The following is a 22,320-nucleotide window of genomic DNA, read 5'->3' as shown; positions in this document are numbered from 1 at the left end:
AAGTATGAAATGAAACAATGTATTTCATTCCCCAAATACAAGATAAAGAATTTGGTACTCTTTCATTGCCTTATCTCTCCCATATCCACTTGGTTATTATAATATGATATATCATCCCTATGTAATTATTAGTTATATTTATGGTCTATCAGCTTCTTCAGAAATCAGTTGTTACATTTTCAAACTTATTATTTAGACTGAGCACAAACCAGCTCCCATGCCCACAACTAGTCATTTTTATAGAACAACTTCCCCATTCATGAGTTCTTAATTATGAGATTTATCTCTTTTGTTGGCTGGAGCAGTTCTTCAAGTTCCCATAAAGTGTCAAAGCACCTGCCCAGGTGTTTGGATAATGAACCCCTCTGAGTTATGTGCTGAGTGAACGTTGAGGGCCAAGTCGTCTTCCTTCTTCTTTCCTGGCCAGGATTTTTGCTCCTTTCAGGGGATAAAGTGGATATAGATTATTCCTTGTGGTTATTAGTACATCTTTATCTGTGAGTACCATTTAAAAAAAAATTTCCCCACCTCTTGCAAAAGTTTAATTATTATCCCTAGTTTTCAGTACTATTAAAGCTTTTGCATTTTTCTGTCTTCATGGGTCCTCATGTATTTCAATGGGCAGTTGGAAGAGAAACTATCAGGAAATGTTATTCTGATAATATTTTCAGGTGGAAATTGATACTTCATTCATTGCTTTAACTTCATTTTGTAAGAGGATGATATTTTTCCATGTGTTTATATACTAGTTATGATTTCCTCTTTTGGATGAAGGGTTTATGGTATTGGACCATTTAACAATAGTGTCTTTTTATCAAATTTGTCAGCAACTTTATGTAAAATTTATATGAACTATTTGTCATATTTAATGCAAGTACAATCTTGTTTTCCTAGGTATTGTAGTTGTAAGGGGTTTTTTTGGTTATACTTGCAAAAATTAAAATTTTGTACAAATTAAATCAGTTGACATTTTTCTTTGTAGTCAGTTCTAATTTTAGAAATATGGCTGTGTAGATATTCCATTATTTAATTGTATTTCCTTCTGCTTTTAAAAAAAAACTTTTTAATTCATCTGGGATAACTTAATTTTTAAGAATTGTACACTGGAGGTAGAGAGTTCAAATCCCACCTCTGCCATGTATGAGCTGGGTGATCTTGGGAAGCCCAATTATCAATCTCTTCATCTATAAAACAAGAATGATAAAAATAACAGGTCAGACTTCATGAAATGAGATTATTGTAAGGATTAAATACAATCTTTTTTCTTTCACTTGTGTAAAAATACATATTGAGCAGCTACTGGGGGCTACGGATACAGCAATAAACAAGCACTCCTCCCTAGTGGGGCGACACTCTAGTGAGAATGGGGTGTGCTTAGCAAATACAAGTGCTTGCAAATAGATGGCACATAATGCATGCTAGCTATTATCATTCTTATTATATTGAGTTGGCCAGAGGAGATTTCGGGGTGGGGGAACTAAATTGTTGTTAATCAGCATCCCAACCTTACAGCAATTATTGAATTTTAAACTCCCAAGATTTTGCTAAGCTATTAAAATACTTTAGATATTTGTAGAATGTTTTCTAAAGCATTGTTTGGGATTTTCTAACCTGTTTTTTATTTAAAATAGAACAAAACAAACAAGCAGGAAAATAACAACAAACACACCACGCAGTCAGTGTGTATGTAGGTAAGAAATTTCCTACCTGCCCACCCTTCCTCCCTCAAGGCTCTACACTTTCCTAAGGTGCCTTGTCTATTCAGTAGCTTCAGAGGCCAGCACAGCACAGCTACTAGAGGACTCTGGAAGAAGAAAATGGTGCTCATTCATTCTTCTGATCCTGAAGCCCAAATTCTGATTTCAAGAGAAATGAGGTATGAGGTTTGGCATCTTGCTGATTCGAAAATTTAATGAATAAAATATAGGAAATACCAGTATGTTTTAATCCACCTGGTAATGCTTAGTTGCACAATGGAAAATTTCTAGTTTCTCTAGTACACTAGATAGATGGACAGTATAGGAAGATAATTCACTGCCAACCGGCTATCATAAAATCCCCAAGGAAGGAAGTTTCATTCTGACACAAAATTAACCATGTTTTCCCATTTAGACAATAAATTAAATATAAAGAATAGGAAAGAACACGTATTTAGAAAAAAAAAAAAAAGACAGGATTTTGAAAGAGAGAGGCAGCCCTAGAAGTAGAAATGCAGTTTGAATAACTTTGATCCCATTTATTTCTTATTAACATTCATAACAAAAATGGTCAGTTTGTTCTCATAAAATCCATGCAGCTCACTCTACTTGTCACCTTAGGGGATGCGCCTTTCAATTTCCTTGACACATAATTTTATTAGAAGTATCATGAAATGTCAAGCTAACCATCATCTGGAAAAGGGACTGTCCAACACTCTCAGCAGTACCCAAACAGAAGCTCATGGGGGGTAAAGTTCACGTAAGAAAAACTCATTCATCTTGACAATAGGCTTTCCCTGAATGACAACTCTGCTCCAAAAAGGCAATAACATCAAAGTTTCTGCAGGTTTTGTCCCAAGGGCCAGGTTCACTTATTTAAAATAAGAACAATTCTGATACACTTGCACATTATTTGCATATGTCTATCACATCTTCAAATTAAAGTTCTATTATGACAGTCCCTTCCGTGGCCGTTTTGTAATTTTTACTTTCTCATTTCTTTCTTCCTGCCTAAAGAAAAAAACAATCACTCATATTCTCCATACCAAAAGGGTATAAGACGCGTAGAGAACTGAGAGCCAAGGAAAGAATGAAGATAAATGACAAGTATTTTCTAGGGCTGCTGTTGCTCTCCGAGACATAGTTTGGAGAAAAAGAATTCCTTAGAAAATTATATGGTAAAAGTTCCTTCTCCCTTCAAAATCCAATGGGGAAAATGGTATATTATTATGCTAAGCCTATTTTACCATCAACTGCCACTGTATCCTTAAAGATAGCTATGAATGTGACAATACACTAAACCAGTGGTTCTCAAGCATTTTGATCTCAGCACCCCTGTACATCCATGAAAATTATTTAGAACCCCAAAGAGCTCTATCGACACCTACCATATTAGAAATTAAATTGAAAATATTTTAGCTTCCTTAATTCATTTTAAAATAAAAATAATAAACTTCTTACATGTTAATATAAATAGTACATTTTATACAAAACAACTATATTTTTTTAAAAAAATTAATCAGCAGAATGTCATGGTTCTCTTTAATGTCTGGCTTAATAAGAAATAATCTACTTCACAGAAGACTTTCATATCTGCTTCTATACTCAGTCTTTTGTAAAATATTGCTGTAGTTGAAGTATATGAAGATTAGGCTTCATACACACGGGGGAGAAGTATTTTAACAGCTGCTTCAAATAATTGTTTTAATAGTCTTCTTTGATATTACACCAAAGCAATATCAAAGTGATAACTATCATGTGACAAGTGATAATTTCTGAAAAGTTTGTTGCAATGTAGAATCTAATACCCCATATTGATGAACTTTTCCTATGTTACATTAAAATTTATTGGTCTATCTTGTTGACTGGGATTTTGTAACATCATGAACCAGTCATTTGGAAAATATTTTCTCCTTGAGTTACCCAGATTGCCCAGATGTTGAAACACTTCATTATACAATATTTTTTAAAAAGTCATGTTTGTTAGTATTACCATCAATCTCACAGGAAAAAAATCTAAGCGTTAGAAAACTGTCCAGCTCATGGGGAGCTCATAGTGGCATATACTAATTTTTCCAAAATTCTGATTTTCTCATGAAAGTTCAAATTTTATCATTGGCAACAAATTCTATCAATTCTTTCTCTAGAAGTGGCACACTCAATTTGCTCATTTTTAATAAAATGTCTTCCAAATACCCAAGTTAGAGTAACCATAGTTTGTCAACCGTTTTTTCAAATAAAAATGGTGTTCCATGAAGAAAGCAGCTTGTCCAGCTGTCGGTTCAATCACATGTGTTCTTCCCCAAGACAACCATCCACTTTGACATGCAGGAGACGTGCCTAAGAATATTTCCCATTTAATATTCCCACAGAATATTAAAAATATATATCCAATGATAGGGATTTATAAATGTAACCAATTCTACTGATGCACCAAGGGCATTCTTAAGTAAAATTGGCTTTTTTTTTAGTTGCAAGTGTGTGGGAGTGAGGACTATAATGATTACTAGTATAGTTTGGTGGTGCCACTGCTTTGATTCACAGTGAGGTATCAGGAATCTGAACCACTGTTACTTTGCAGCATCAATGCAAAGAACGCAGTGAAGAAGGCAAATGATGTCTTAGTTTCATTATTAAAATAGTTCTGACCTCACAAATGTCCCATGCCCAAGGGGTCTGGGAGACACCCGCAGAGATCTACATATCACATTTAAGAATCACCACTCCAAACATACTTTATGGATTTTCACCATTGCTTAGAAACCACAATAATTATAAATCCCCCCAAATCTACACTGTCATCTAGATTTAGATGTGGTTCACCATGTAACAGCCTTCAGTCAGGCTCATACTGATAAGATGATTGTATATTTCTAATCAAAGCAAAGAATTGATTTCTGCTGAATTGATTTCCTCTTTGGAAAACAAGCAAGTGGGCTTCTCCTGTGCACAGAGAATGACAATCTAAAAACATTAAATTTAACTCCACCTTCAAATTCTGAAGCTAATAGAGTTTAATGCATGGAATTTCACTATAAACGAAGAAAATTAAGGAGAGAAAAACACCAAACAATATTTTTCATCTAATTTGATAGTTTCTTATTTTCTTTCAGTGACTATACTTTTTCATTTCCAAAATTTCTATTTGGTTCTTTTCCAAATTCATCTGTTCCTTTTTTTGTGTCGTGTTATTCTTGCTTTATAGATTCTCCTCCATCCTTCATAATTTTGAACAGTTTATTTCCTGGGCTGTGACATCTGCCATTTATTGTGTCTGCTAACTTTCATTTATGGCTGTTTCCTCATTTGCTTTCTAATATTTGACTTTGTGCTATCTTTAGTGGGACTTGTTTTCCATGGGAGTCTTGCATCTCCTGGGCTAATTCCTATAAGACAGTTCTGGTTTTGCCTCTGCTCCAGCCCTATGATGTCTGGACCAGTTTTGAAGTTAATTTATCAGGGTTTCTGTATTTTTATGGGTGGTGTCAATTTGGACCCCACAATTGCTAATGGCATCAGCCTTGGGAACCGATTTCTCTTGGGTGACTCTTTTCCCGTCTACGCTTTGGGTGGGCAGCCAGTTTCCTTGCTAGCCCCCAGAGATTATTCTGGATTCCAAAGGTAGAGAATAACTTTATTCTGTACTAGAGAAAAAGAGAATACTGGATTCCTGCTCCACGGTGTGGCTTACATTACACATTACATCAAAACATCAAATTTTTCCTCTATTTGGGCCCTTTTCATTAGCATGCAGTATGTCATCTCTCCCATCTCAGCACCAAAAAGAGGGAGCAACTGGGCTTTCTTATCTGCTTGCCCAGGTAGGGGGCAGAAGGAGAAGGGGAGTGGTGGGCTTGAAAGCTATCAGCCATTGAACATCAAAATGGAGTTACTTTTTATTAACATGACAACCACACAACTTTAAAATAACTCTTCCTCCTCTTCCAACCTCCATTCCTGATATTATCCATGGCACTTATTTCTGGCCACACTATATAACATACTTACTTATTCTGTTTATGGTTTATTGTCAGCCTGTTTATGATTAGAATGTCAAATCCATGAGGGCAAGGCTTTTGTCAGTATTTTTACATACCTGTCTACATTGTATATATGAATATTGGGATACTGATACATGCCAAGAGCTTAGAACAGTGCCTAGCATATTGTAGGTGCTCAAAATTATTTTATGAATGATAAGAAATTTGTGCATTACTAAGTGAATCATTATTGAACATGTTATAAGACCTCACGATAGAAGTGTTTATCACAGATGGCATAAGGAAATTCTTGAAAGTATATTTCTATATTATTAAATAGGAAAAAAATCACTCCAACAGTATTATTTTTTACTATTCTACTTAATTGTTTATACGTCTGTGAGCATATGGATACTGCTAGATCAGAGCTGAGCAGAGAGATGGTTAACAAGTCCTGGCTGAGTAAACGAATGAATCAACGAACAAGCTAAATGAAAGCTGTGACACTAAGAGTTGCAGCACATTTAAATAATCAGCCACCTGCAACAGTATCTTAAATGGTTCAGCACAACATAGTTCAGATGATGTTACTTTTTCAAAATATAGCTTGTTTTTAATATTTTTATTCGGTGCTTAAGAAAAAAATACTTCGTAGGTTTTATTTGTAAAAAGCTATAAGGAATTTAGGTTTGGTCTTTTTTAAACATAAATTAAATATATAAAAAAATCAAAGCACTGTTAATTTGTTCATTCTATATACGACATTAAACATTCTAGCTATGTGCTTTAATAAAGCAATTGCTTTGTTGAGAACTATAGTTTTAGGTGTGATACTGTACAAAAAGTCCTCTGAATAATAAAAAGCAAATATGTTATGAGTCTAGGAATGTGTAAAACTTGCATAAAGCTTAAGCATATTTAGCAAATTAGGGTGAGGAAGAAACGCTCTTCCAATGTATACCTCTTCTGAGCATGAAGAGACTCACCTGTATGCTGCCCGGTGTCTCTGCAGGGCGATCGTGGCCAGCTGAAGTCTGGCCTCTACCACAATCTCCAACTCACCAGCAGAGCACTGAGAGAGGTTCTGGTGGCCTTGATGCTCTATCTCTGACACAAGGAAGTTCAGCCAGTCTTCAGCTTCCAACAGTAACGTTGACTAAAGAAAGGACACCACACAATCATGTAAGTTCAGAAATAATACAAATAGTGTCTCATTCTTAGTTATCAAATATTTTTCATGTACTGAAAGATAACAATGAAAAGAAGACAAAAAAAGAAATCTGTACCTAATCATCAGAGAAGAGCATAGTGAATAGTAAAAAGGGAACAGAACATGCAGAGTACGGGCAAGCGTAAGCATGTACAGCAGTGACCCTTCATTGTATGCACAGCCGTGCTCATTATTCACAGTGCTATGTTCTGTGAAGTCGTCACAAATGCTGGTTAGTGGATACTGAACCATTGCTCCTAGGGGAGATACAGAGATAGATTCCTACAAGCCTCTGGTCACAACATATTCATCAACTGCTCAATATACAACCTTGTTTGATATGTGTTTATATTTAAGGATACATTACTGCAACTAATGTCCGCACAAAGGTTATCTAACACACATATATTCTCTGTAAGGCACATCAGCATTAATCATTCTCGCACTTAGAAACACTAGACAGCACTTCAGCACTATACTTAAGGGTCATTTTAAATCGTGAAATCACCAACAGAAAAAGCACAACAATGCAAAAACTGTGGTACAAAATAGACCATGAAAGGACACTTGTTTACACAATGAGAGCTGAAACAAAAAGTCAGAGCGTCACCTTTTCAACCTACCTGGGAATGTGCATATTGAGCAACTCAAATTTTTCTATGCTCTGGGTGTATTCACAAATCACAAAAAAGGTGCCAAGTATTGATTCTGAGGTTACAACTAAACTTTAGTGGATAGACAAATTAGCAAACACAGAATTTGTGAATAATGAGGATCAGCTGTATTTCAAGTTAAACTATGGTCACCTAACTGGTAATGCGAAGATAATAAGATTTTGCATTAGACAATCAGTTGTAAACAGCAACCTAACATGGCAGAAGATAAAGGGACTAACTAATCATTTAAGCAATGGGTCTCTAAAAATTTATTTGTACAGAGCAGGAATATTATATACATACTAGGGAAATTTAGGGTAATGGTTAAGAACATGAATTTTTGAATCAAAAAGATGTAGGCCCTACTCCTAGATCTATATTTTATTAGTTGCGTGATGTTAGTCAATTTCTTACACTTGTCTAAGCCTCTGTTTTCTCATGGTTCGGCACAGCATGGTTCAAAAATGATTAATACCTATATCATAGAGTTGTGAAAATTAAATAATCATGCAAATGCCTGTCATGCAGCAAGCACTAATAAATGGTAGCTGTCGTTGCTGTTGTCATCATTATTATTAGGAAATGAGGAACATGGCATGGAATACTCATATTCCATCAAATAATGAATCACATTTTCTGAAGCACCTTAATCAGGTTGTAAAATCAAAGGCTGATACCTCTGGATATACTTTTCTCATGGGAGTAAACTCCATCCCTGGCCTCAACCCACTCTAATTTATGCAAGAAAAGAGAACTGGTCTGCCATGAACAAGCATAACCCTGAGAGTGGGCCTGTCCAGGGCCTAAGATTGCATTTTGGTAACTGATTTACTATGGTTTGAAAAAAATTTCAAACTTACCTTTAATGTGGTAAGAGCAAACTCATCTCTCGAAAGGTGACAAGATGAGCCTCCATTATCCTTTAAATATGGCTCTATAAAGACACAAAATTTTGGAGGACAAGGGATATCTGTGGTTAATTTAAATATCAATTCTAGTTTTTAAAATTCAACATTCATGGGGAAACTATGCATAAGTTTAATAATAAGAAAACAGCCACAATGATCATTCAAAACATATTCCTATATCAAATAGTCCCTAAATTTCATACATTTGAGGGCTTAGGCTGATTCCTACAACAAAATCAGACAATTCTGAAATGATCTTTTGGATACCTAAGGATGTTATTCAAGTTTTCAGCTACTAATACAAAGTAGTGGTTCCTCTTCTGGCCAGGACCCCTTAAGGCCTTCAAAGTGTTTTGAGTCTTCCAGATATTTCTCACATTTCAGTAAGATCTCCTTGGATGCATGGGTTCTGCTGATATGCAAAAGCCCCTCACTTTAAAAGCAGAGAGTGAGGGCATTTGGAACAGCACAATCCATAGCAAATATCTCTTTCAAAATTTCCACCCACAATCCAAAGCCTGTCCTTATTCTGAACCAGGGAGAAGTGAGAGGATTTAAATCACAGTCTTTGCCTCCTTCAGTCAACCTGGTTTCTAGACTATGGGAGAAAGAAATAAACCACAAATCATTTGACTAGAAATTATCACAAAAATTGTCCACCTAAAGAGATTAAGTTTGACAAATGGGAAGAATTCTAAAATAACATGGAACTTAACACACCTGACTTCTTCTCCTCTTCCAACCCCAAGTTACCTGGCTCGAAATTTCCCCAAATTAGGAGGCTCTGGATCTAGGGGTCAGCAGGGGATAGGGAGGGCTTGGGCTTTGGGAAAGGCTCAGCAGGAAGACCTGGGACTGCACTTCCTTGCCTAGGGAGAAAGTGAGAGTGAGAAAGAAAAAGACAAAGAAAACAAATGCCTGGAAGCAGGTATAGAAAAACCCTGAAATGAGTATCAATATATAAGAGACCCTAGGAAAAGTCTGAGTCACAAATATTCATGAACTCATATGTAATAAAATAAACTTGGATCCCACATAAGTGTCTCTGGTGTCCTTGGACCTCCAGAAGATAAAGAAGAGATGGACGATGAACCATCCAGAGGTTAAGAGATCCAGGAGTCCTGATGTCTTAGCAGAGATTGGTTATCTGCCTGTCACGCCACACCTTGCTGACCTCACCTTCTATCACTGTGTAGCTGATGGCCAACAAGACAGGAACCCCAGTGAGATGACCAGGAAAAATAATAGCACCTCTAAGAAGATTTATGGTTCAGACCACTCATGTTCACTTGTAAGCATTCTCCTCTCCTTCCTGAGCACCTGGCAAGGCTATACTTAGCCTCTTTGCATTTACATAGGGTCTTTATCCAACCTAAATAAGAGCTCCAGACTGAGGAATTTAAGAGCTCACGAGCCACTCCACACTCTGTCTTTTGTCTTTCTAAGCAATCACCATCTCATGTTTCAGATGATGCACCTACAACATAGTGTCACTTGGGCATGTGAGAGGCCCTGTAAAGTACAGCCCCTTGTCAATCCCAGCAAGAACTAAACCTTTGCTGGGTTAAGCCATGAAATTTAAAAGCTGATTTGACTATATAAGCCTAGCCTGACTTATACAGGGGCTCAGTAGCCAGGCAGAGGAAATTCAAATGGGAAACAGAACTGCTAGGAGCAATCATGACAATTTGAACACAAAATAATAAGAACACTTATGGAAGTGCAAGGAGAGCACAAAAAATGCTCTCTGGAACTAAATGCTTTGTCAATTGCAGATTCTTTCAATGTTCAGGCAGGTATCAGGCAGATGTGCTTCCAGCAAAATCCTTGATCTAAAAAATCAAGAGAAAAATCTTACAAACCTCCACTCAAAAAATCAAATTATCAAAAAAAAGAGAAAAGAAAAAAAAAGAAAAAAGAAAAAAAAATAGATCTCTTATTTGCACCTCTGGAAGCCAGAGGACTAGGATTAACATCTAGAAATACTGAGGACTGCAAGGACAGAAAATCTAAACATTTAATTCTTAACGGGTAATGATATATGTAAAAGTTAGTGCTAAATAAAGTTATTGAAATAGAATGGGCATACTGAAGGAAAATTCTAATAAGAGTCTAGAACAAAAATCAACTAAAATCAGGAGCTGGGGGTCGAGTGAGGTGGTCTCATCTGCTGGAGGAAAAAGGAGGGGAAAAGAAGGAAGCTGAAAGTGTTTCAAGGTCTGTTATTTGGGCGGAGTAGCTTGGTAAGTAAACTAGTTGCTAAGTTATTTGCAAATGATAGTATCGAATGCGGGCCTAATTGTGAGCTCCCGGAAGGGAAGATAAAAATCAAGGGAATAAAATCTGAACAAATGGGAAAATATATTATGTTCTTGGAAGGGAAGACTTAATAAAAAAATGTAAATTGCATTAAAATTAATATATGCATTTTAATGAATTCCAATTAAAAAACCAAAAGTATCTTTTGTCTTTTGTTAATGTAATTTTCTTGTTCAGAATCAGATTAAATTATCTTTGAAGTACACAGTCTAATATTCCTAAGAATATCTAAGGGAAAAAGGAAAAAGTGAAGGGTGAATGGTGATGACCTTAACAAAGGTATTAATATCTTTCTAGATCGTTACCTCTGGAATCATGAATCCAGCAATACTTGAACCCTTCTGGAAACCACAACCCGCTGGCACTACCAGGTTTTCACTGTTCCCTTGACCCCGCCTTCCCTTGCCATCTCTTTATCCCTACTTAACCAGCTTTAGTTTCTTAGTCCATCATTTCACTCACCCTCTTGCAAACAGCTTCAGTTTAGAGCACTCACCTGGTCCAACCTCAAGTCCCATCAAATCCAACTCTCTGCCTACCCTACATCTGCACCCCTGAATTTTGATGTGGCTGGAGAAAAACCATGATGACTTTTCTCAAAGCTGCCCAGCAGACCTGCTCCATTTCCCAAGTCCATCTGTCCTCCTGTTCTCTAAGGCAACTACTTTACCCCTTCTCTTCTCTCCTTAAATCTCCAATACTTCTTTCTCTATTCTTACTCTCAGTTGACACTCTTGTTTCCTATTCCAATAAAGAGACAGAAGAAATTAGCAAATAACTTGCACACATTCCCATAATACATCTATCCACCCGCCTGCGTGTAAACCTATACACTCCGCCCTTCAATTTATCATTAGGGGTGAGCTTCATGCCCTCATGCAGGGCCAAACCCTCTATTTGTGTACTAGTTTCAATCCCATCTTGCCACCTAAGGGTATCATGTTAGATATCCGCCTACCCCACACCTTGCATCATAATTTTTTCCCTCTTTCTATTGAATCATTTCCATCAACACAAAAACAGACTTCTATTTCTTCATTTTTTTTTTAAAGAACCTCTTCTATCTGCTTTACCAGCCTCCCAATTTATCTCTTCCCTTCACAGCAAAAAGCCTTGGGACTTATTGATATCCGTTCACTCCAATTCCTCTCCACCCATTCTGTTTGGAACCCATTCCAGTAAGAGTTGGTCCAACTAAATTTATCTTCCAGATTCTCCAATGATACCATTTTTCTTCAATCCAACCTCCATTTTACTTGACCTGTTGATTTGATCGATCATTCCATCCTCCTGAAAACGCCCTGTTCTCTCGTCCCTTCTCAGTCCCCTTTGTGGATTCTTCCTCAGGTTTTGGCCTGTTTATGTTGGTGATCCCAGACATTCACTCCTTCACCTTGTCTCTTCTCCATCTACATTCACCCCCGTGGAGATCACATGCAGTCTTGCTCCTTTAAGTACCACCTGTCGGCTAAGGATTCTGAAACGTTTCTCCATTATAGACTTCTTTCCTGAACTCCAGAATCATACATCAAACTACCTACTCTTTAGTTCCATGCAAGTGTCTAATAGGCATCCCAAACTTAACATGTCCCAAACTGAACTTTTGATCTTCCCTTCCAAATCTTTTTGACTCTACCTTCAAGATGTATCCAGAATCTGGACACTTCTCACCACCTCCACTTCTAGTACTCTTGTTGAAGCCATCATAAGCTCAACCTGCGTTATTCAATAGCCTTCTAAAAGGAAATAGGATTATGCTATTAAAATTATTCTCCCTTTTACTTCCCCTAAACATAGCCCAGTCTAGTTTCAATACAGAAACCAAAGTTAGCCTTTAAAAACTTGCAGTTCTTCCTCTTAAAATTTTTCAGTGGCTTCTCAGTTCACTCAGAATTAAAGCTAAATTCTTTATTATGACCTTGTAAGCCTTCCATAATCACTCCATTATCTCTCTGACTTCATCTCCTAACACTTTGACCTTTGTTCATTTTGTTCCAGCCACACTGGGCTCTTGCTGTTCCTCAAGCATGTCAGGGTCTTTGATAATTGTTGTTTCCTTTACACAGAATGCTCTTTCTCAGAAACTCATGGGTCATTCCCTCTCCTCTTTTAGACTTTTGTTCAAATACCTCCTTAGTAAGGTACCTCCTGACAACCCTATTTTAAATGGCATCCCACTCCCATACTCCCTAACCCCACTCATATGTGGGAGCTTAAAAAAAAATTGATTTCATGAAGTAAAGAGTAGAATGCTGGCTACCAGAGGCTGGGAAGGGGTGTGGGGAGGGAAGATGAAGAGAGGTGCTTAATGCTTACAAAGCACTTGGTACCATGTAACCCACAGTCCATTTTTTCACTTGATTTATTGCCTTTTTCTACTATAATAATGTAAGTTTTAAGAGGGTATTTTTGTGTTTATTTTTACTGCCACATTCTCAATTTCCAAACAACATTGAGATAATAAATATTTTATTATTAAATATTAAATCAAATTTACTATTGTATTTATACAGGAAGACAGAAAAATCAGAGGTCCAGATAGAGAACTAAGAATCATCCTATTTCACTTAACATAGGCCAGGCACAGTGACTCACACCTGTAATCCTAGCACTCTGAGAGGCTGAGGTGGGAGGATTGCTTGAGCTCAGGAGTTCAAGACTAGCCTAAGCAAAAGTGAGACCCTGTCTCTACTAAAAATAGAAAAACTAGCCGGGCATCACGGTGCTCCTGTAGTCCCAGCTACTCAGGAGGCTGAGGCAGGAGGATCCCTTGAGTCTAGTCCTTGCTTCAACTCCTAAGGGTAGTGGTTCCATGCCAAGAGAGACAAGCCAAGATGATGTGAGGCTACTACTCCTCTCCATCAAGCACTCAGCTCAAGTGGGGGTGTCACTCATAGAGAAATGCACCATTGTACTCATTCCCAGCTGCAGAGATGTGGCTCAGAGATTTTGCCTGAGGAGAGAAGCAGGGCTTAATACAGAAAACTCCTCTTCCCAAAGGGACTGATTTCACTTGCCTGGAGTTCAAGTCTCCAAAGACAATGCAGCTTATGGTAAAAGGCGTCGGGAGGAGATTGGTAGATTCATTAGATATATGGGCTAAACTGTAGGTTGACTAGTTTGCAGGAGAGAACTGGGGAAAGAGAAGCTGGAAAGTTTTCCTGGGGTCAAATTTCCAATACTGACTTCAGAACTATCCCTTAATTGCATTAGTTTGTGAAGCAATTTATGCCCCAGGGCATTATTGAAAATAACAGTGTAATCAGCCAACAATTAGTGAACTTAACAGCTGGGTAGTGTCTGTGAAAGAGATAGTCAAAGAGAGCCAAGCCAAAATCACTGTCATCCCAGGGTGATTGTGTGGAGGTCCAGGGCTATGTCCTCTGGGGAGCAAAATCAACTGATTGGGGTGGTGGGGGGAGGGCAAGGGCACTATACGTAACCTTAACTTTTGTACCCCCATAATACGCTGAAAAAAAAAAAAACAATGCAGGAAGAAATACACTGCAGTAAAAATAATCCAGCTAGTCACTAAGCAAATAAACAAGCAAATAAAAATAACAAGCTCTACCGGGAAGACAGAAACAATATCTAAAATTGCTATAATATATTATCTAAAATGTCCAGTTTTCAACAAAAACATATGAGACAAGCAAAGAAAAAGGAAAATATAATCCGTACACCCAAAAAAGTAGGCAACAGAAACTTAAATGAGAGCCACCAGATATTAGATTTAATAGACAGAGACTTCAAAGTAGCTATTATAAATATGTTCAAAGAACTAAAGGAAACCATGATTCAAAAAATAAAGGACAGCATGATGTTGCATCAAATAGAAAATATCAATAAAGAGAAATTATTAAGAAAAAAAACTAAATGAAAATTACACAGTTAAAAAGAAATCCACGCATTTATGGTCAAATGATTTTTGACAAAGGCCCGAAGAACACATATAGGGAAAGAACAGTCTCTTCAACAGTGTTGCCAGGAGGCTGAGTTAGGAGGATTGCTTGAGCCCAGGAGTTTGAGGGTACAGTCAGCTATGATCACGCTACTGCACTCCAGCCTGGACAACAGAGCAAGAACCCATCTCTTGAAAAAAGTTGGGAAAATGGGATGTCCACATGCAGAAGAATGAAATTGGACCTTTTTCTCTCACTATATACATAAAAATCAAATCAATATGGATTAAAGACTTACACATATGACCTGAAACTATAAAACTTCTAGAAAAAAACGGGAAAAATTCCACAGGGCAATGATTTTTTGGATATGATTCTAAAATCACAGGCAACAGAAGCAAAAATAGACAAATAGGATTACATCAAACTAAAAAGGTTCTGTGTAGCAAAGGAAACAATCAACAGAGTGAATGAGAGGAAATATTTGCAAACCATTTATCTAATTAGGGGTTAATGTCCAAAATACCTAAGGAATTCAAACAACTCAATGGCAAGCAAACAAATAATCCAATTAAAAAATGAGCAAAGGACCAGAATACATATTTCTCGAAAGAAGACATACAAATGACCAACAGGTATATGAAAAAATGCTCAACATCACTAATCATCAGGGAAATGCAAACCACAATGAGATATCACCTCACACCTGTTAGATCAAAAAGATGAAAGATAATAAGCGTTCGTGAGGATGTGGAGAAAAGGGAACCCTTTTACACTGTTGGTGGGAATGTAAATTAGTACAGTCATTATGCAAAACACTACAGAGGTTCATAAAAAAATAAAAATAGAACAACCACATGATCCAGCAATCCTACTATGGAGTATATATCCAAAGGAAATAAACTCAGTATGTTGAAGAGATGTCTGCATTCCCATGTTCACTGCAGCATTATTCATAATAGCCAGGATATGGATCAACATACATGTCCATCAACAGATGAATGGATAAAAAAAAATGTGGCATATATACATAGTGAGATACTTATTCAGCCTTACAAAAGAAGGAAATCCTGTCATTTGCAACAGCATGGGTGAACCCGGAGAACATTATGCTAAGTGAAATAAGCCAGGACCAGAAAGACAAATATTAATACTACACAATCTTACTTATATGTAGAATCTAAAAAAGTCAAACTCACAGAAGCAGACAGTGGAATGGTGGTTGCCAGGGTCTAGGGGTGGAGTTGGGTGGATAGGGAGACGTTGGTCAAAGGGTACAAAGTTTCAGTTAGACAGAATGAATAAGTTCTGGAGATCTATGTACAACATGGTGACTATAGTTAATAACAATGTATTGTATACTTGAAAACTGCTAAGAGAGTAGACCTAAAATATTCTCACAACAAAAATGATAAGTAATGTAAGGTGATAAATATGATAAATATGTTAACTGGCTTGATTTTACCATTTCACAATAAATAAAATATTTTAAATATGTTCACCGTAAATACATACAATTTTTATTTGTCAACTATATCTTAATGAGAAAAGTTTTAAATTAAAAAAAGTGGTGTATATATTTGTATGTGTGTATATATATGTGTGTGTGTTTGTGTGGATGGAATAATATGTATCCTTTAAAAGGAAGGAAATTGAGACACATGCTACAATGTGGATGAACCTTGAAGACATTAAGTTAAGCAAAATGAGTCAGTCATAAAAGGACAAATACTGTATGATTTCACTCATATGATGCACCTAGAGTAGTCAAATTCATATAGACGGAAAGTTAAATACTTGTTGCCAGACGCAGTGGGGGGAAAGGAGAATGGGGAGTTACTGTTTAATGTGCACGGATTTTCAGTTTAGGAAGATAAAAAGTTCTGAAGATGGATGCTGGTAATAGTTGTACAACAATATGAATGTACTTAATGCCACTGAACTTAAAAATGGGCCCATAAATCCCACACATGGGTATATATCCCATATAAATTTACACTATGTCATATGGATATGTAGCACTGCAGTACTGTTCTTAGAAACAAAGTGAATGTGTATCAATAGAGCAGTGGTTGAATAAACCACGGGCTATTCATAGAATACTATACAGACAATATAGTGGATCAAAGCAAAGCTGTTGACTTGGAGTGGTTTCAGTGAAGTTTCTCTGCACAGTAAATGCAAGATCCAGAAAAATCTGGTATACCATTTTGTAAATAAATGACAAAACCTATTGTGTGTGTGTGTGTGTGTGTATATATGCATAAAGTACACGAATATGGATATATATGGGCATGTGTATACATGTATATACCTACACATAAGTACATATGTGTGTCATTATATGAGCTTAGAGAAATATATCTACTAGATCATTCACATGGATTAGTGGGGGTAGAATTGGGAGTAGTTGGGGAAAGGGAGAAGAAAAGGAAACAAGCAAAAAGTAAAACAATTACCTTTCAAGTTTGGGGGGTTAGTTTTGCTCCTGTCAGTAACAAGTCCCTGATAGACTGTTTTACATGTATTTTCTGGAATACAATTTAGTGTTGCAGCCACACTTATGCAAAAGTATGCTTTAACAAAATAAAATTTATTTAAGAGATGCTGTTGGCCAATTGTAACCAGAATTGCAGGCAAGCCTTTACCTATTAATTCTTCAAGTGCCTAAAAAATGAAAAAAAAAAAAAAAAAAAAAAAAAACAAAGGGACAAAAGCAAATTAGTAAAATACTTTTTCAGATATTATTAGCCTCATTCCCCTTTGCAGTCCCATTAGTTGTTGGATGAAGGGATACAGGAATAGACAGGGGGCACCATAAATGGCAGGTCCACGGAGAAAGACATGTAATGTCCAAGTCATCCCAGCAGTTCAGAAAAGGTGCCATCATTTCCCACCGATTTCTGACCTGCACCTCAGAGGCGGGGGCCAGCCCTGCCACGAGTGGCAGAGTGAACCTGGACACCTTATCAAAATAGAAAACATGCAAACGTTCACCAGCCACACACCTCATCCACGTTGCATTAGCATGAGTAAATCAGAGCTAGCTGGTCAGGACCAGGAAAGGAAGAATGGATAAGCTTAGAGTCCATGGTCAGTTATTTCCTTCCCATCCTACTGGCCACTCCTTTTCAGTCTTCTTTGCTGATTCCTCTTCTTCTCCTACACCTCGTGATACTGGAGTGTCCTGAGACTCAGTCCTCTTCCTCCTCTTCATTCCCTCCCCTTAGATGATCTTAATCAGGCTCAAGGTTTTAATTTCATCTAAAGACTGATGAAATCACAAGTTTTTCTCCTTAGTTCCAACCTCTCTTCTGAACTCAAGACTCACAGAATCAACTTCTGACTCAACTCCTCTACTTGGATGTCTAACAGACATCTCAAACTCAACATGTCCAAAGTGGTATTCCCTGTCCCCTAGCAGGACCACCACCACCACTATCTCACACACACACACACACACACACACACACACACACATGTAAGCTCTGTGAGGGCTGGAACTTTGTCTGTATTGTTGGTTGACTGTGATGTGCTTCGTGGACAGCACCAGCTCTGCCACAGTACCTGGCACACAGTGGGCTCAACAGATTAGCTAAAGCGGCAGTCCCCAACCTTTTTGGCACCAGGGACAGGTTTCATGGAAGACAGTTTTTCATGGACCGAGGGTTGGAGTGTGGGGGAGATGGCGTGGAGCTCAAGTGGTGAAATGCACCCCATTTCCTAACAGGCCACAGACCTGTACTGGGCCATAGCCCGGGGGGTGGGGCTCACAGAGCTAAAGTGATCCCTTTAAAACATAAGTAGATCAGGCCTCACTCCTGTTCAAAACTCCAGTGGTTCCTCATTTTGCTCAGATGAGAGCCTAAATTACAATGGCCCTACAAGGTCCTTCTCAATTTGACTTCTCTGACCTTATCTCCTGCTGCTACCCTGTAATTCACAAAGCTCTAGCCACACGAGCTAAACCATCCTTCACCAAGCTAGGCAATCATGTCTCAGGGCCTTTACACTTGCTGCTCCCTCTTTCCAGATGGTTCTTTCTCCAGATTTCATACAGCTTGCACCCTTACCTGTTTCAGGTATGTTCATAAAAGCCACCTCAGTGAAGACTAACCTGATCATCCCATTTAATCTAGCCCTGTATCCCTAATCCCCTTTAGGCACTGCTGTATTTATTTTCTCCCATAGCATGGTTCTCCTTCTAACATACTACATAATTTATGTATTTATAATATGTTAACTTGTATATCATGTTTATTACTAGTCTTGCCCATTAAAATATAAGTTCCATGAGGACTTGGAGTTTGTCTGTATTGTTAATTGACTGATGTATTTGATTGACAGTATCAGAATAGTGCCTTGTCCACAATAGGCTCTTATTAAATATTTGTTGCATTAACATAAAAGGCAGATGTTGGGGCTATCTACTCTAGAAAAGAAGGAAACTACTTGTCTTGTATAAACAAAAAAAATTTCCAATGTTGGGAAGACCTTGACGCAATGTAGCAGTGGGGAGGTTGTTGCTGTTGTTCATTCTTTTTTGGTAACCTCCTCTAGGAGGTGGGATTCGGGATGTGCAGAAGAGCCAGACACGGAGAGGCCCCCTAGCCTGCTACCACACTGTCACACTAGGAAAATGGCTGACTCTGCCTATCTACAGAAGAAATTTCAGATTGGTTGGGGGCTGGGAGGAGAGGAGAAGGTTTCTCTTCTCTTTTCTCTCCAGAGCAAACAGTGATTTAATGAGCCTTGACAATTACATACAAACACTTGAGGATCAAAAGAAGATTAATTAGTAATGCTATTTAACACTTCTTTCTCTCCCTTTATGCGAAAAAAAAAAATAGAGTATAATCTGAAGAGTCTTAAGCAGACCAACAGTATTGTTTTAATTAATTGGCTAATAGAAATCAGCTTTCCATGATACTGATAGTCTCTTTTTGCATAAAAAGAAATGATCAGACAGATATTCTTTTTATACTGAAAACCACTCTTTAAGAAAGTGTTTTTAGGATGCCCTGGTATTTATTACTGGAAAGAAATAAATATTCTAAAACACCCCAAGGTCTTGTAACACTAAAATGAAATATGAATATGTATTGGTATCTCTCTAATTCCAGTTCTTTCATTTCAGGCAATCTGCTTATAAATTAAAACAAATTTTTAGGAAAAAACAGTGAATCATCTCAAGAATAATTAAAAGTGAACTTTGTGGAATAAAATACACAAGAATAGAAACATAATAAGATTACATTTAATAAAAGGTGGCTATATTCCTATCAAAATTATGGAAGACAAAAATAAAGCAATTTTGAGGAAATTTCTCTCAAAATTATTTCATTAAAAAAACTTAATAAAACAGAATGCTGTTTCCTAGCATTTCAAAAAGTAAAAGTAAAAATTATGTTGTATCTGTCTGCATTAACTGTTACCTCATTCTACAAACTCCTTCCTCATCTATAACTGCCTTTAGTAATGGTTGTGCTACAACTCTTCCGCTCTAACACTTCTGGGTGACAGAGCGCCAATACTCCTAAGATTGTTCTAAATGATTATTTAAAGATTTAAAGATATTTAAATGCTACTCGGTCATCAAAGGCTTAAATCCCAATCATTCAGTGACAGTAACAAATACATTTAGGTGGGCACTCTAATCCTCTTTTTGTGAAAACTATTGAGGAAGTCAGCAGAGCTGACTGACAGTCTGAGAATTGGGAAGAAATAATACAAGCAAAAGCAATATTGAACATGTGGGCTATTGCAAAATGTACAAAATCCTTTTCTTACAATCAAAGTCAGCCATTACCTTCTAGGTAATTAAGATAAATACTAAGATTAGAGATACTTGACATGGCTTAGATGAGACCTTCTGGATCCTTGAGTGTGGCCTTTTGATCAAGGGATTTGTTGTGTGAAGTTTGGATTTGGTCAAGGGGCCACACTTGGGGATCTGGAGAGCACATGTGGCCTTAAGGCCACAGGTTCTCTACCCCTGTTCTGGGCTATTGTAAAATATACAAAATCCTCTTCTGACAATCAAAGTCAGCCATTACCTTCTAGGTAATCAAGATAAATATTAAGATTAGATATACCTGACATGGCTATATGAACAAACTGAATACCCATCTGTAATTGAGAAATAGAAGCAGTAACTGCTATTTGCCCAACCAGAAAACCAGATCAGTTTGATCCAACCCTACCTCTTTTCTAAGAATTTTGAGACAAACTCTATTATTAGAAACAGAAAAGCATATTACATAGCAGATTTTCAAAATCAAAGATTATACCTACCAAATAGATTAAAATGACTCAAAACTATCCACACTAAATATCCAATGTTTATGAAATACTGTTTTCCTTACCTGTATATTTTCTTTAGAGCTAAGAGGTTTCCCTGAGTCAAATGATTGAAACAGCTGTAAAAATATAAAATATTAACAGTAGGAACAAGATTATTTGAGTATTCTTTTAAATGAAACTATTAACGAATTCTTCTAAAATTAAGTACCATTTTATTGTAAAGGCAATATTTGTTCTAGTCAGAAAAAATTAGTATAGAATAAAGAAGAAAGTAAAAGTCATATATAAGTCAACTTCCTCCAGGTGATCAATGCTAATATTTCTATGTGTTTCCTACCAGTTTCTTTTTGATGTATTTTTAAAAATTGTGTAGAGATTTGTATTCCATTTTCACTAAACATTACATCATAATTTTCTCCCCATACCATTAATCTAACAGGTAGGTAATATTCTACCCTATGAATGTGGCATAATAACTTCTTTCCGACTGTTGTTAGGCATCTAAGGGGGCCACTTCCTACTACCACTTCACCATTCAGCCCTGGTTTGAACACATTGATGATTATTTTCATCTGCATTTCTGATTATTGCCATTGGATGGATTCCTAGAAGCAGAATTTCTGGGTCAGAAGATAAAAATATATTGAGAAAACTGGAAGGGGCTGGCTCAATTTACACTCCCACCCACAGTGTTTGAAAATGCCAGGATTATTGCACTTTTAACAACATTCAGTATTATCACTTTAATCTTTGCCAGTTTGAGGTAAAATTGTATTACTACCATAACGACTGCTTTTGTGGTTCTCTTCCTGTTAATATGTTTGGCTGTAAATGTAATGCTGCATTAGGAAACATTTAGTTTATTTGTCAAGGGAAGTTGTTGTATCATGGAGTAGGAAGTATCCTTCTTGGTACAGAAGGCCTTTTTAAAAAGATGCCTATTCATAGAAGCCAATACTGGCTCCTCCCCTATCTCTTCAGTCACCAGGAAGTCACCAACAGCTTCCTTGGACAGGTTGCTCACACCTGGATGATATCCCACCTCACGCACCTGGACCTCTGTGCCTGAGGGCATTCTGTGGCCATAAGAATGTTCAGGAGAGACTACAAGTGCAGGGGACAAACCTTACCAATGAAAGACAAGAGAAATTGTCTATACAGTCTCTCTGAGGGCCACAGGTGCCCGCAGCAGTGACCTTTTCATTAATGATCTCTGGATTGGTTTTCTTCCCTTCCCAAACTTTCCCACTTGCTCACCATAATTCCTGGAATCACTTCCCAAATGTACTACTTGTTCTCAAATCCTAGTCTCAGGATCTGCTTTGAGGAGCCCCCAAATCAATAT

General features: G+C 37.2%; 1 protein-coding gene across 1 annotated transcript in view; it reads right to left on the bottom strand.

Annotated features, from left to right (window-relative positions):
- Positions 1-22,320, bottom strand: part of CFAP54 (cilia and flagella associated protein 54) — a 282,672-nt gene that overhangs the window by 95,945 nt on the left and 164,407 nt on the right. Inside the window, exons 48-51 of the mRNA XM_069491252.1 lie at positions 21,038-21,091; positions 17,132-17,339; positions 8,404-8,477; positions 6,664-6,833 (exon numbers count right to left, since the gene is read on the bottom strand). Coding sequence (XP_069347353.1) covers positions 6,664-6,833; positions 8,404-8,477; positions 17,132-17,339; positions 21,038-21,091 — 506 coding nt within the window. The remainder of the gene's footprint in view (positions 1-6,663; positions 6,834-8,403; positions 8,478-17,131; positions 17,340-21,037; positions 21,092-22,320) is intronic.

The sequence above is a fragment of the Eulemur rufifrons genome, chromosome 16 (assembly GCF_041146395.1).
Source record: "Eulemur rufifrons isolate Redbay chromosome 16, OSU_ERuf_1, whole genome shotgun sequence".
NCBI classification, from domain to species: Eukaryota; Metazoa; Chordata; class Mammalia; order Primates; family Lemuridae; genus Eulemur; species Eulemur rufifrons.
Note: the sequence above shows the minus strand (reverse complement) of the source record. Positions and strands in the feature narration are given on the sequence as shown.